General features: G+C 35.9%; 1 protein-coding gene across 5 annotated transcripts in view; it reads right to left on the bottom strand.

Annotated features, from left to right (window-relative positions):
* Positions 1-9,834, bottom strand: part of ADAM28 (ADAM metallopeptidase domain 28) — a 67,622-nt gene extending 57,788 nt beyond the window's left edge. For all 5 annotated transcript variants that reach the window (XM_077152819.1, XM_077152820.1, XM_077152822.1 and 2 more), the window contains exon 1: positions 9,673-9,834. In XM_077152819.1, coding sequence (XP_077008934.1) covers positions 9,673-9,724 — 52 coding nt within the window. In that variant the 5' untranslated portion in view covers positions 9,725-9,834. The remainder of the gene's footprint in view (positions 1-9,672) is intronic.
* Positions 9,835-13,780: the final 3,946 nt, after the last annotated feature.

Here is a 13,780-nt window from a genome sequence, read left to right as displayed (position 1 = left end):
CCTTTATCTGATATGTCATTTCCAAATATTATCTCCCATTGTGTAGGCTGTCTTTCTACTTCTTGATGAAGTTCTTCGATGCACAAAAGTGTTTAATTTTAAGGAGCTCCCATTTATTTATTTCCTTCTTCAGTGCTCTTGCTTTAGGTTTAAGGTCCATAAAACTGTAAGTTTCATAAGATATCTCCCTACATTTTCCTCTAACTGTTTTATGGTCTTAGACCTAATGTTTAGATCTTTGATCCATTTTGAGTTAACTTTTGTATAAGGTGTGAGATATGGGTCTTCTTTCATTCTTTTGCATATGGATATCCAGTTCTCTAGGCACCATTTATTGAAGAGACTGTTCTGTCCCAGGTGAGTTGGCTTGACAGCCTTATCAAAGATCAAATGTCCATAGATGAGAGGGTCTATATCTGAGCACTCTATTCAATTCCATTGGTTGATATATCTATCTTTATGCCAATACCATGCTGTTTTGACCACTTTGGCTTCATAATATGCCTTAAAGTCAGGCAGTGCGAGACCTCCAGCTTCGTTTTTTTTCCTCAAGATGTTTTTAGCAATTCGGGGCACCCTGCCCTTCCAGATAAATTTACTTATTGGTTTTTCTATTTCTGAAAAGTAAGTTGTTGGGATTTTGATTGGTATTGCATTGAATCTGTAAATCAATTTAGGTAGGATTGACATCTTAACTATATTTAGTCTTCCAATCCATGAACACGGCATGCCCTTCCATCTATTTAGGTCTCTGTGATTTCTTTTAGCAGTTTTTTGTAGTTTTCTTTATATAGGTTTTTTGTCTCTTTAGTTAAATTTATTCCTAGGTATTTTATTCTTTTAGTTGCAATTGTAAATGGGATTCATTTCTTGATTTCCCCCTCAGCTTGTTCATTACTAGCGTATAGAAAAGCTACAGATTTTTGAATGTTGATCTTGTAATCTGCTACTTTGCTGTACTCATTTATTAGTTCTAGTAGTTTTGTTGTGGATTTTTCCAGGTTTTCGACGTATAGTATCATATCGTCTGCAAACAGTGACAGTTTTATTTCTTCCTTTCCAATTTTGATGCCTTGTATTTCTTTTTCTTGTCTAATTGCTCTGGCTAGAACCTCCAACACAATGTTGAATAATAGTGGTGACAGTGGACATCCTTGTCTTGTTCCTGATCTTAGGGGGAAAGTTTTCAATTTTTCCCCATTGAGGATGATATTAGCTGTGGGTTTTTCATATATTTCCTCTATCATTTTAAGGAAGTTCCCTTGTATTCCTTTCTTTTGAAGTGTTTTCAACAGGAAAGGATGTTGAATCTTGTCAAATGCCTTCTCTGCATCAATTGAGATGATCATGTGATTTTTCTGCTTTGATTTGTTGATGTGGTGTATTACATTAATTGATTTTCTTATGTTGAACCATCCTTGCATACCTGGGATGAATCCTACTTGGTCATGATGTATAATTCTTTTAATGTGTTGTTGGATACGATTTGCTAGAATTTTATTGAGGATTTTTGCATCTATATTCATTAGAGAGATTGGTCTGTAGTTTTCTTTTTTTGTAATATCTTTGCCTGGTTTTGGTATGAGGGTGATGTTGGCTTCATAGAATGAATTAGGTAGTTTTCCCTCCACTTCAATTTTTTTTGAAGAGTTTGAGGAGAGTTGGTACTAATTCTTTCTGGAATGTTTGATAGAATTCACATGTGAAACCGTCTGGTCCTGGACTTTTCTTTTTAGGAAGCTTTTGAATGACTAATTCAATTTCTTTACTTGTGATTGGTTTGTTGAGGTCATCTATGTCTTCTTGAGTCAAAGTTGGTTGTTCATGTCTTTCCAGGAACCCGTCCATTTCATCTAAATTGTTGTATTTATTAGCGTAAAGTTGTTCATAGTATCCTGTTATTACCTCCTTTATTTCTGTGAGGTCAGTAGTTACGTCTCCTCTTCCATTTCTGATCTTATTTATTTGCATCCTCTCTCTTCTTCTTTTTGTCAATCTTGCTAAGGGCCCATCAATCTTATTGATTTTCTCATAGAACCAACTTCTGGTCTTATTGATTTTCTCTATTGTTTTCATGTTTTCAATTTCATTTATTTCTGCTCTAATCTTTGTTATTTCTTTCCTTTTGCTTGCTTTGGGATTAGTTTGCTGTTCTTTCTCCAGTTCTTCCAAGTGGACAGTTAATTCCTGAATTTTTGCCTTTTACTTCTTTTCTGATATAGGCATTTAGGGCAATAAATTTCCCTCTTAGCACTGCCTTTGCTGCGTCCCATAAGTTTTGATATGTTGTGTTTTCATTTTCATTCGCCTCGAGGTATTTGCTAATTTCTCTAGCAATTTCTTCTTTGACCCACTTGTTGTTTAAGAGTGTGTTGTTGAGCCTCCACGTATTTGTGAATTTTCTGGCACTCCGCCTATTATTGATTTCCAACTTCATTCCTTTATGATCTGAGAAAGTGTTGTGTATGATTTCAATCGTTTTAAATTTGTTAAGACTTGCTTTGTGACTGAGCATATGGTCTATCTTTGAGAATGATCCATGAGCACCTGAGAAAAAGTTGTATCCTGCTGTTGTGGGATGTAATGTCCTATAAATGTCTGTTAAGTCTAGCTCATTTATAGTAATATTCAGATTCTCTATTTCTTTATTGATCCTCTGTCTAGATGTTCTGTCCATTGATGAGAGTGGTGAATTAAAGTCTCCAACTATTATGGTATATGTGTCTATTTCCCTTTTCAGTGTTTGCAGTGTATTCCTCACGTATTTTGGGGCATTCTGGTTCGGTGCATAAATATTTATGATTGTTATGTCTTCTTGTTTAATTGTTTCTTTTATTATAGATAGTGTCCTTCTTTGTCTCTTTTAACTGTTTTACATCTGAAGTCTAATTTGTTGGATATTAGTATAGCCACTCCTGCTCTTTTCTGGTTGTTATTTGCATGAAATATCTTTTCCCAACCTTTCACTTTCAACCTATGTTTATCTTTGGGTCTAAGATGTGTTTCCTGTAGACAGCATATAGAAGGATCCTGTTTTTTAATCCATTCTGCCATTCTATGTCTTTTGATTGGGGAATTCAGTCCATTAACATTTAGTGTTATTACTGTTTGGATAATATTTTCCTCTACCATTTTGCCTTTTGTATTATATATATCATATCTGACTTTCCTTCTTTCTACACTTTACTCCATACCTCTCTCTTCTGTCTTTTCATATCTGACTCTAGTGCTCCCTTTAGTATTTCTTGCAGAGCTGGTCTCTTGGTCACAAATTCTCTCAGTGACTTTTTGTCTGAGAATGTTTTAATTTCTCCCTCATTTTTGAAGGACAATTTTGCTGGATATAGGAGTCTTGGTTGGCAGTTTTTCTCTTTTAGTAATTTAAATATATCATCCCACTGTCTTCTAGCTTCCATGGTTTCTGCTGAGAAATCTACACATAGTCTTATTGGGTTTCCATTGTATGTGATGGATTCTTTTTCTCTTGCTGCTTTCAAGATCCTCTCTTTCTTTTTGACCTCTGCCATTCTAACTAGTAAGTGTCTTGGAGAACGCCTATTTGGGTCTAATCTTTTTGGGGTGCGCTGCACTTCTTGGATCTATAATTTTAGGTCTTTCATAAGAGTTGGGAAATTTTCAGTGATAATTTCTTCCATTAGTTTTTCTCCTCCTTTTCCCTTCTCTTCTCCTTCTGGAACACCCACAACACGTATATTTGTGCGCTTCATATTGTCCTTGAGTTCCCTGATACCCTGTTCAAATTTTTCCATTCTTTTCCCGATAGTTTCTGTTTCTTTTTGGAATTCAGATGTTCCATCCTCCAATTCACTAGTTCTATCTTCTGTCTCTTTAAATCTATCATTGTAGGTATCCATTGTTTTTTCCATCTTTTCTACTTTATCCTTCACTTCCATAAGCTCTGTGATTTGTTTTTTCAGTTTTTCTATTTCTTCTTTTTGTTCAGCCCATGTCTTCTTCATGTCCTCCCTCAATTTATCGATTTCGTTTTTGAAGAGGTTTTTCCATTTCTGTTCGTATATTCAGCATTAGTTGTTTCAGCTCCTGTATCTCATTTGAATTATTGGTTTGTTCCTTTGACTGGGCCATATTTTCAATTTTCTGAGCGTGATCCATTATCTTCTGCTGGCATCTGGGCATTTAGTCAGATTTCCCTGGGTGTTGGACCCACCAGGTTGAAAGATTTTTCTGTGAAATCTCTGGGTTCTGTTTTTCTTATCCTTCCCAGTAGGTGGCACTCATGGCCCACGTTTGTCTGCAGGTTCCACCAGTAAAAGGTGCTGTGGGTCCTTTAATTTTGGATAACTCTCGCCGTGGGGGAGGTTCACCAGCCGAAGCGGCTTGGAAGAGTGCCAGCCGGCCCGGGGGTCCAAACGCGGGGAGGGTCGCTGGTCGCTGCAGCCCGGGAGAGCGCCCGACCAAATTTCCTAGTCGGCCCGGGGCGCCCAGCGTGACGGTAGGGCGCCAGCCGCCGCAGCCCGGGAGAGTGTACCGTTCCCATCCGGACCAGGGAGTCACGTGTTTGGAAGGGACCCCCCCCGGTCACCGTTCTCCGCGGTCTGGGGATTTCCAATCCAATTCTCTCAGTTGGTCCGGGGGACCTCGCGTGGTGGGGGCGCCAGCCGCCGCAGTTTGAGGGGACCGCCTGCCCAATTCTGCCAGCTGGCCTGGGAAGGAGGAAGGGAGGGACTCCGGCCACTTGCCGTCCCGCCCGGGAAAGCCCGCACCCCTCGGCGATCTCACCGGAGCTGGTTCTCCTCCGCCCGCCCGCGGAGAAAGAGGGAGAGGAGGGCTGGATGGCGGCGGTGGGAGCCAATTTGGACACTCTTATAGCCTTGCCTTAATTTGGACATTTTCATGGCCTTAGAACTGTAAACTTGCAACTTATTAAATTCCCTTTTTTAAAACCATTCCATTTCTAGTAGTTTGAAAACTAACACTTAGGTCAATTTTTTTAACAAGCCACTAAATTGAGTCACTCAAATATTCTTGGTGAGTCACCTTAGAAGAATGTACACTTAACCCAAAATGGGCCAGAAATGAAAACATCTACTTTTCAAATTTTCTTCAGAAGCTAAAATAAAATTTTAAAAAGTCCTAATTTTGTCCATTTTTATCATTTATGATGGCTTTTCTTGATCTGGTCAGACAAAAGCTATTTGCATTTAACTTTGGAGAACAGAAAACAGGTGATTAATTTCACTAATAATTCCCTCAGTCAAAAATGAGGTTTTGAAATAATGAAAGAGCTTTTCTTTCAGGGGCTTGAGATTTACTTCAAAAAACATTTAAAAAATGCTTAAAGCCACAACACCAACACTAGAATGCCTTAATTTTTAGTTTTGTATGGGTTTTTTAGTTCAGTGAAAAGAGAGGGTAGATTAAATGGTCTCTAAAGCCAATTCAAGCAGTCTATACTTTTATGAAAATAAATACAGAATCTCTTATAACTTCTCTGAAGGACAGAAAATCACTTGGATAGTTAAGTTCTAGCCTGTTGTGATAAAATAAGCCTCATCACTTTATAGCCACAACTCAAAACCTACACCACAAGGTCTCTCAGTTCCTCACTTTTTACTGTCATAGAGGTAATCACCAGGCAAATTTCATTTCTATTTAAGTTATTTGCTAAAAAATGAAAATAATAGCATTAGTTTAAAAAAAATTCATAACCAAAGTTAAAAAGACTAACAGCACTGAGTTATATATGTGAATATGGTTAAAAGAGGAAATTTTAGGTTGTATTTATATGTTACTAGAATAAAATTTTTCAAAAAAGCCATAAGACTATACAACACAAATAGGGAACCCTAATGTAAACTATGGACTTTAGTCTATAGTACAATTATAATAATATTCTTTCATCAGTTGAACAAAGTTAGCACACTTATGCAAAGTATTAATAATGGGGGGAGTTAACTCTGTATTTTCTGTATGAGTTCTCTGTAAACGAATAACTTCTCTAATAAAAAAGAAATCATTCAGGCAGGTGATGGTGGTGCAGTAGCAGAATTCTCGCCTGCCATGCCGGAGACCTGGGTTCGATTCCCAGTGCCTGCCCATGCAAAAAATATATATATATATATATATTATTATATATATATATTTAATATATATAAAATAATAATAAATCATTTTCTTTTAATTGAGTTAAATGATCATAATTATCATAATTATTATGAAACTGTAGGACAACAAGAAAGAAGGAAATTATTCTGGTCAAAAATTAACTGATGCTGCCTTTCCTCTGAATAACTAACAAAATAAATACCCTTTTATTAAAAAAAAAAAATTAACTGATGGTCTTGACATAATTCCCTACTGCCCCTTTACTTCCGTGACACAAGACAAGTGTATCGTAAGGCACAAACATGCTGTTTTGTATGTTGTGTCTAATCAATGCAATTAGTCTCGTTAATATGGAGTTAATAAGGTCGTATATTCACCAGTGTTACAGCCAGAGTCATTCTTCTAAAACTGCTGTTAGTGGTTTTCATCTATAATGTACATGATGCTAACCAAAAATATTAGTCCAAGCTGCCTTCAAGTCATAAAATAATAATGCCCAACTAATTAATTTTATGAAGACAGAAGGCTATACACAAACACACTCTCCCTGCTTAGAAGTGTTGACAGACCAATCCAGTCAACACAAGTTTTACCCGATATGCACATTGATCTCCATGTCTCTAGTTGGTATCTGAATCCCAGTGTTTCATGAAATCAGAAATTACCAACTGGATTTTAAACACAAAGTCAAATATGTAAATTAGTTGAGTACTTTATTTCCAACTCTTTGTTCGATAGCCAAGCGCTTCCAAATGGCAACAACAACTACACATAATATTTCTTTTGGAAGCCTCAGGCATCCTCACATTCTTTCAGTTTGAAGTGATCTGATATCCACCTCTTCCCAAATCCTCATAACACAGTATGCTGTCTTAAAAACAACAGAATTTCCCTTAAAGAAGGCCCGTGAAAGGAGATCTGATAAATAACAACTTACACAGGGGTCATGAGGTGATGCAGACCTACATATCGTTTGGCTCATTCATCCTTTAGTTGGATGGTGATTTCGCTGAATAACACCTCCCAGCTGAGTAACGTCAGGTTAATTATTTCAAAGCCTGTGGAATAAACCCATCTAACTGCCAGGGATTACACAAATCCAAGGTGTAATACAATATGTTTCTACTAATTCATTTTAATACTTGCTTTCTCTTCCTCACAAACTCTCCCACAGACCTCACATGTTGGATTAGTTTTAACCAGGAAAACTGGATCAAGTAAAAGAAAATAGTTATTTTAGTTTGGGTTAGATAAGTATTCTTATGTTCATTATTTTCTGAAAAGTCAAAGCTCATTAATGAGATTGATATAACAGACCTCAGCCTGGGCTGTTAATTTATTTAAAAAAAGTATTGGGGGCCACTTTGGAGTGTAGAACATTTGTATATAATATTGACATTGTCTTTTTGCACAAATCTGTTCAAAACTGTTTAAAGAAATGTCTTTCTAAACTGAAGACAGGACCTTAACCGCTCTATCAGAGTTTATGCAATGACATTGACTGAACAGCTAAGATTCTCTGCACCTTCAAACTACCTTTTGATTTTAAACATTATGGACTAAAAGTGAGAACAAATATTGAGGAAGTAAACACATCCTGACTAAATCTGTTCTTAGGGCCATCAGGGTTAAACTGCAATTAATCATGTGGGTCTTCTAGACACCTTATAAAGCAGGAGACAGGTGCTAAATTGAAGTAAAATAATTTGAAAAACTAGCGTACTCCTTGGATATTCTGCTGGAATATAATAAAGGCCATTCTCCTTTTGTCAGTACACTTAGTTCCTCATCCCCAACATCTCTCAGATCCTTCATAAATATTCATGTTTTTTCTTTTCCTATAATGAAATCCCTTGGGCTGTTTTTCTCAGGGGGTTGTGACACTCATTACAAAAAGGGGCCTTATAATTACCTTATTCTTTTACTTCAAGCATGTGGGAGCTGGGGAAAAGTAATGGTCAGAGGGTCACAGAAGAATACTTATTGTTTTAATGACAGGGGCACAGAAATAAGTAAGAGTTGGAAAAAGGAAAATTTCTTTACTTTTTACATTCTGACTGGGAAATAAAGCCAAGTAGGAGTAATAGCAGGGATATTTCTGGACACACTCTTGAAAATACAAGATAAAATACAGGATAAAAGGTAAGATCTTTTCTGTTTGTCCTACACTTATCACAAGAACAATTTCAAAACCATCAAGCTCTCAGAATGACCTCACTCCTTTAGGCAGGACTTCCTAGGCTGCACCTGTTGCCATGTTGTGACTACATAATCAGATGATGCAGAATCAGTCAGAGTGCCTGAGTCCACCAAAAAACCGTAATGTCGGTGGATCCCCAGTGTTAGCCATGGAATTTTGTTAATAGATCCTGCTTGATCTTTAGGCTTTTGAACAAAGTTAGTACCCAAGCAGTTCTTATGCTTCAACTAAAAGAGGAGTCCCTCAGAGTCCATGGTGGTAGCATTTCTGGAGAGTGTAGAGAAAGATTTCTATTAAGATTAGCTCAAAAAGTAGGAATTTTAATTCAGTAACTTACCTAGTATCAGTTCTATATTTAAATATATTAATGAAACTTTCACAAGTCTGGAAAATGAATGAGAAGCCAGGTGTGGAAAAAATTATTTTTAGTGATAAAATATTCAGTGGGTATGGGAGGTGAATCTTTTTTATGCCCCCATTTGCTAATAGTCCATTCCTCATTGCCATTCTCAGATAATGGCAGGCATTTTAAGATCCAATAAAAGGTTTACCAGGGAAGGGGTTTACCAGGGAAGGAGTCCTAGTCACTGCAGCCAATATGCTGACTTTGATAGGCTCAATAAAAATAAATAAGCAGAGGAAATGTATTATCCATTCTAATTTAGTCAAAATCTAATTGGAAAACATTTACCAGAAATGGAAAGACTTGCTAGACATGATTTATTAATTAGAAGCAGTATTCCTCTATCTTTGAATTCTTAAATATTTTGTATAACCAGGACAATGGAAGTGAATTATTTGCTTAAATTTAATAGCAAAATTGCTTTGTCAAGTAAATTACAAACATAAAATTGATTAACTGTTTATTTCCAATAAAAGTTCACTCAAAAGCCAACAGAATCAACAAAACTGGCCCAAACAATAATAGCAAATATTTCTTGAGAACCATCTACACACCTCAAACCAGTAAAATTGGCTGCTTTACTGCTCTATAAAAGACAAAGTCAATTTTTACAATTCCATTTTTGACTCAAAAAGGACACTGGTTTTTAAACTATGTGATTTTGAAATTATGAAATCTCTCCTTTTATTTCTATAGATTCTCAGAACAGACATGTATTGGTTCAAGACTTCTTACAGCTTTCCCTTTACAATGACTCTTCAAGTCAGACACAATCCCTAAAACAACAGATTAAAACCAGCCCTACCTGGTTAGTAAAATTGATTGTGGAGAAAAAAACCCAACCTCTTAAAATAGTCTACAAAGTAAATTTTTTGGAGAAGATGAAAAGTGAGCAGTTTGCTGACGTACTTAACAGAATCTAACAAGGAGTTAAACACCTCCCTGGGACTTCACAGAAACTGAAAAGGATGAAAACACCTACTTGGGTCTGCAGAAAGGAGAAAAGTAGCCATCAGAAGAAGCCCTTGCAACATGCTTGGTGATTCCAGGAGTTTAGTGTCTGCCCTTCTTGCTCATATAAACGAGTGTTGTGTGGTCTGTACCTGCCTCCTCTCAGCTGAGACGAATGAAATGCCTGGGTTCATTCTTGTCTCTGCTTAAGGAAGTGTTTACTAAAGGTGTTGTGCAATCTTGAGGCTGTGATCCTGCACAATGGCACGGCAGACGGAAGTTCTGACTGCTGCACAGCTCTAAGATTCATTTGCCATAAAATGTCATTTCTCTATCTTCCTCCATACTCCGCACTTAAAAATAGTCCATTTCCAAAATTTTATTATAACCCAATAAGCCACAATGAGGTAACTATTTTGATATATCTTGGATTTGTGGCAGTCATACAACCTAGATTAAAGAAATAATATATGCACATTTAAATGTTTATATACATATATATATTTATGTTTGTCTCTCTCATTCTATGTATTTTTTTGCTATGTTGGCAAAAAGTGATTGAGAATGCTAGTCTTCCTTTACATACACATGCAGTTCAGTGGAACAGCTTTAATCCAATCTGATTAATACGTTGAATTCTCCTTTGTAATTATCTTGTGCTCCATTCTTACACAATTGTGCTCTCAGGGAGCTTGAATTATCCTGTAGTAAGCACAAGAACACAAGCACAAGGTTTTTTACCTAACCAGGAGTATTCGTATTACAACTGACAACCAGGAGAGGGAAAAAAGAATGAAATTTCAGGAATTGGTGGTAGAGAAACTAAGTGGGCATGTTCATGAAATTACACTGTATGATTAATAAAATAACTCATATATACCTAGTTAATTCAAATTATTGAATTCAAATACCTAGTAAATTCCAGTATCCTCCTAAATCCCTTAAACACGTTATCTTATTGATCCTTATTACACTCCTGTGAGAAGTACTATTTTACAGATGAAAAAATTGAGGGTAAAATGATAAAAGGATTAAAAGAGTAAATTTCAGTTGTACTCATTTTATAGAGGAAGAATATTAATTAGCTTGCCCAAAGTCACTTATCTAGTAAGTGGTAGGGTTGGAATTTGGACTAGGTTTTGTCTCAGTGCTCCATCACCAACCTGTTTCCGACTTGTACAGCTGACTTACATCTCCAGATTTTTTTCTTCTGACTCAAATACTCAGATTTTTTCTTTATTTTATGTATATATATATCATTTATATTTATTTATTTATTTATATAGTTATTTTTACTCCAAATATATCATTTATATATTTGAACCCATGTTATTACTACAAAACTTATTCCTGCCCACTAAAATTATTAATCTTTTTATGGATTTTGGAGCACATTCTCCTAATGAAGTGATTTCATTGAAATGGAGTTTCTCTAAAGGATCACAATGCATTCAACTAACACCACAGGGGAATTTTTAAATCTAGTTATTGAGCATTTCCAGCCATCAGGATTGGGAATTTCACAGGTCCCTTATCTCTTGAGCCCAGGTTGACTCCTTTGTCTCTTACAGGGAACAAAAAACATATATCCACTTTTTAACTCATGTTGAATACATGGTCCTCAACTAATTCAATAGGCATTCATTAGTACCTACTATGTGTCACATACCAGGATCACAGTAAAAAACACAATCGCTTCTTTTGAGATGCTGAGAGTCTGATGAGGGAGACAGACAAAAGCAGTTACCATGGAATTGTGCAAAGTGAGTACTGCCTGTATATCATCGCAATACATTTGTGTTTAATGCTGGAATACATTTATGCACAGAGGTCAGGGCCTGACACTCAACGAGGGAAGGAAAGCTCCCAGAAGGCAGGAACAAGTTGGTCAATGAAGACTGTGAGGAGGATATAGTATAATACATTAGTTTATTGCTGGTAATCTTTTGGTATTACTGGAACAAACACTACCTGGGGAAATGGGAACAGAAGCTACTAGTATAACAAAGTTACATGTTTTTGGTATACTAGTTGGGTGGAATTGGCTTTACTGATGGGTTCTAATGAGTGCATTAATTTACACATGTGTCTGTTTACATGGGAAGTGGTTTGGAAATGGGGGATAATAACAGTTTTCCTGCTATTCAAAATGTTTCCTACATGATTAGGCTGTGCTTTATATTGGCACATAGCATTCTTCATCACAATCCTGAAAAGGACCTCTGTGTATTATGGAGATATATAAGACAGTAGGTCTTTTCTAAATATAAATGACAAATTCTGGGACCATTGGGTCAGTGATCCTCAATACACATTTTTATAATTAAAAAAAATTATTTCCTAAACAGCTATGCTCTCAGATCATTTCTGGAATGAATGGAAGAGATGACACTGTTTCAAACAAAAGGTAGACTACAAGATCATTGATGACTGAGTCATTTGCCTTTTTTGCTTGATGGGAATATATAATTGACCGACAGACAGTAGACACTGAATAAATACATGCTATGGGACAAATTGTGGGATTATGGGCTACAGGGTTTTTATCTGGTTGACCACATTCATTTTCTTTCTTCTGCACACACACTGATACTTGTTGAAAACTGTACCTCATCACATCTGTAGTTCTACTTAGGGTAAAAGAACAGCCAAAAGTACAAACTTAGAGTTTGAAAGTAACTTCTGGGAAGATACATTCTAAAGAGTGCCAAATTCAAGATTTCAATATGCAGCAAGGCCCTTAAAAATTTTCTTGTATTTTAAACAAATAATTAAACTACTGAGAATCCACACTAAGGAAACTGTCTGAAATATGGAAAGGGCTTTATACATCAAGATGTCAATTCCCTTATTTATAAAGTTTTAAATAAAAATAAATATCCAAAAACAGGCTTATAAATCACTGCATGCTTATTCAATGAAATATTAAGCCATAATTTTAAATGAACTTTAGGATGAGATTTAATATTATGAGAATTATTTCCATTACAATATTAGAGGAAAATGAGGCAATAAAGTTATATACAAAATAATCAAAATTTAAAAAAGCTTTAAAACCTATTGAGAGGGAAAATAAAATATTTAAAGAGGTTTTCTTTCTGTGGTAGAAGACAAGTGTTTTTTTCCCCTCTTTTCTTAATGTATTTCTAATTTTAACTAATGATAATATATTACATTTATAATTTAACAATTATGTGAAAGTAAGCACAAAAATCAATATATTTTACAAAGTTATTAAGATAAACCTCCCTTAGCCTAGACTGAGTGCTCCTTTGGATATGTAGTGGTCAATGTTGAGTCCCTGCTTAAAAAGCAGTAGCTACTGAATAAATGTTTGTGCACTGAATGAATGATTGAAGGAGGACCATTCTTGAGAAATAAGCAAAGCCTCTGATTGCTCAACGGAGAAGACACTGAGTAAATAAACCACAAGGCATGAGCAGCTGAGTCTTAGAAGAAAAAGGAAAAAGAGTTGTCTTCTAACACCAAAACCAATTTAAAGTCCTAGGGTTTCCTATTCTAACTTATCATGTTCCCACCAGTGGTAAGTAGATAAGGTGACACAAAGGAAAGAAAGCTATTTGCTTTTAAGCTTAGCAAATACATTTTTACAAAAGAAAATCAAAAGATTTTCTTATCACCTTTCAGGAACTATATTTACATGAGGTTCTATTTTCTTGCTTAGGTTTTAATTTTACAATGGACCAGTAACCCCTTTGGCCTTTTTCCACTAGCTGTGTATTTAAGACATGCTTTATTCGAATAGGTCCTTTGGGTTAGTGACATGAAGTGGCCTTTCCTCTTATTATACAATACTTAAACTAAAAAAGCATGGTGATGACTATATGGAATGTGGTCAGGCTAATGCACCATTTGTGTAATCCGATGTGCTTAACAAACAGATGTGGTTTGACCAAGCACTTGTTCTTCCAGGTAGAAAGAGGATACAAACCGCCCATCTTTTTCTCTATTATTCTTCTTTCTTTTTTTTTTTTTTTCTGGGCTCCACTGCCAACCTATATCTACCTCCAACTGAAAACACACATACCTCCAAGTAACAATCACATGTTCCTAACTTTGGGAGGCATTCCATAAATTTTCTTTGATTCATTATGTTTTTTTACTACCATGTATATTTC

The sequence above is a fragment of the Tamandua tetradactyla genome, chromosome 3 (genome assembly GCF_023851605.1).
Source record: "Tamandua tetradactyla isolate mTamTet1 chromosome 3, mTamTet1.pri, whole genome shotgun sequence".
Classification (NCBI taxonomy): Eukaryota; Metazoa; Chordata; class Mammalia; order Pilosa; family Myrmecophagidae; genus Tamandua; species Tamandua tetradactyla.
The sequence above is the reverse complement of the archived record's forward strand: the minus strand, read 5'-3'. Positions and strand labels throughout refer to the sequence as shown.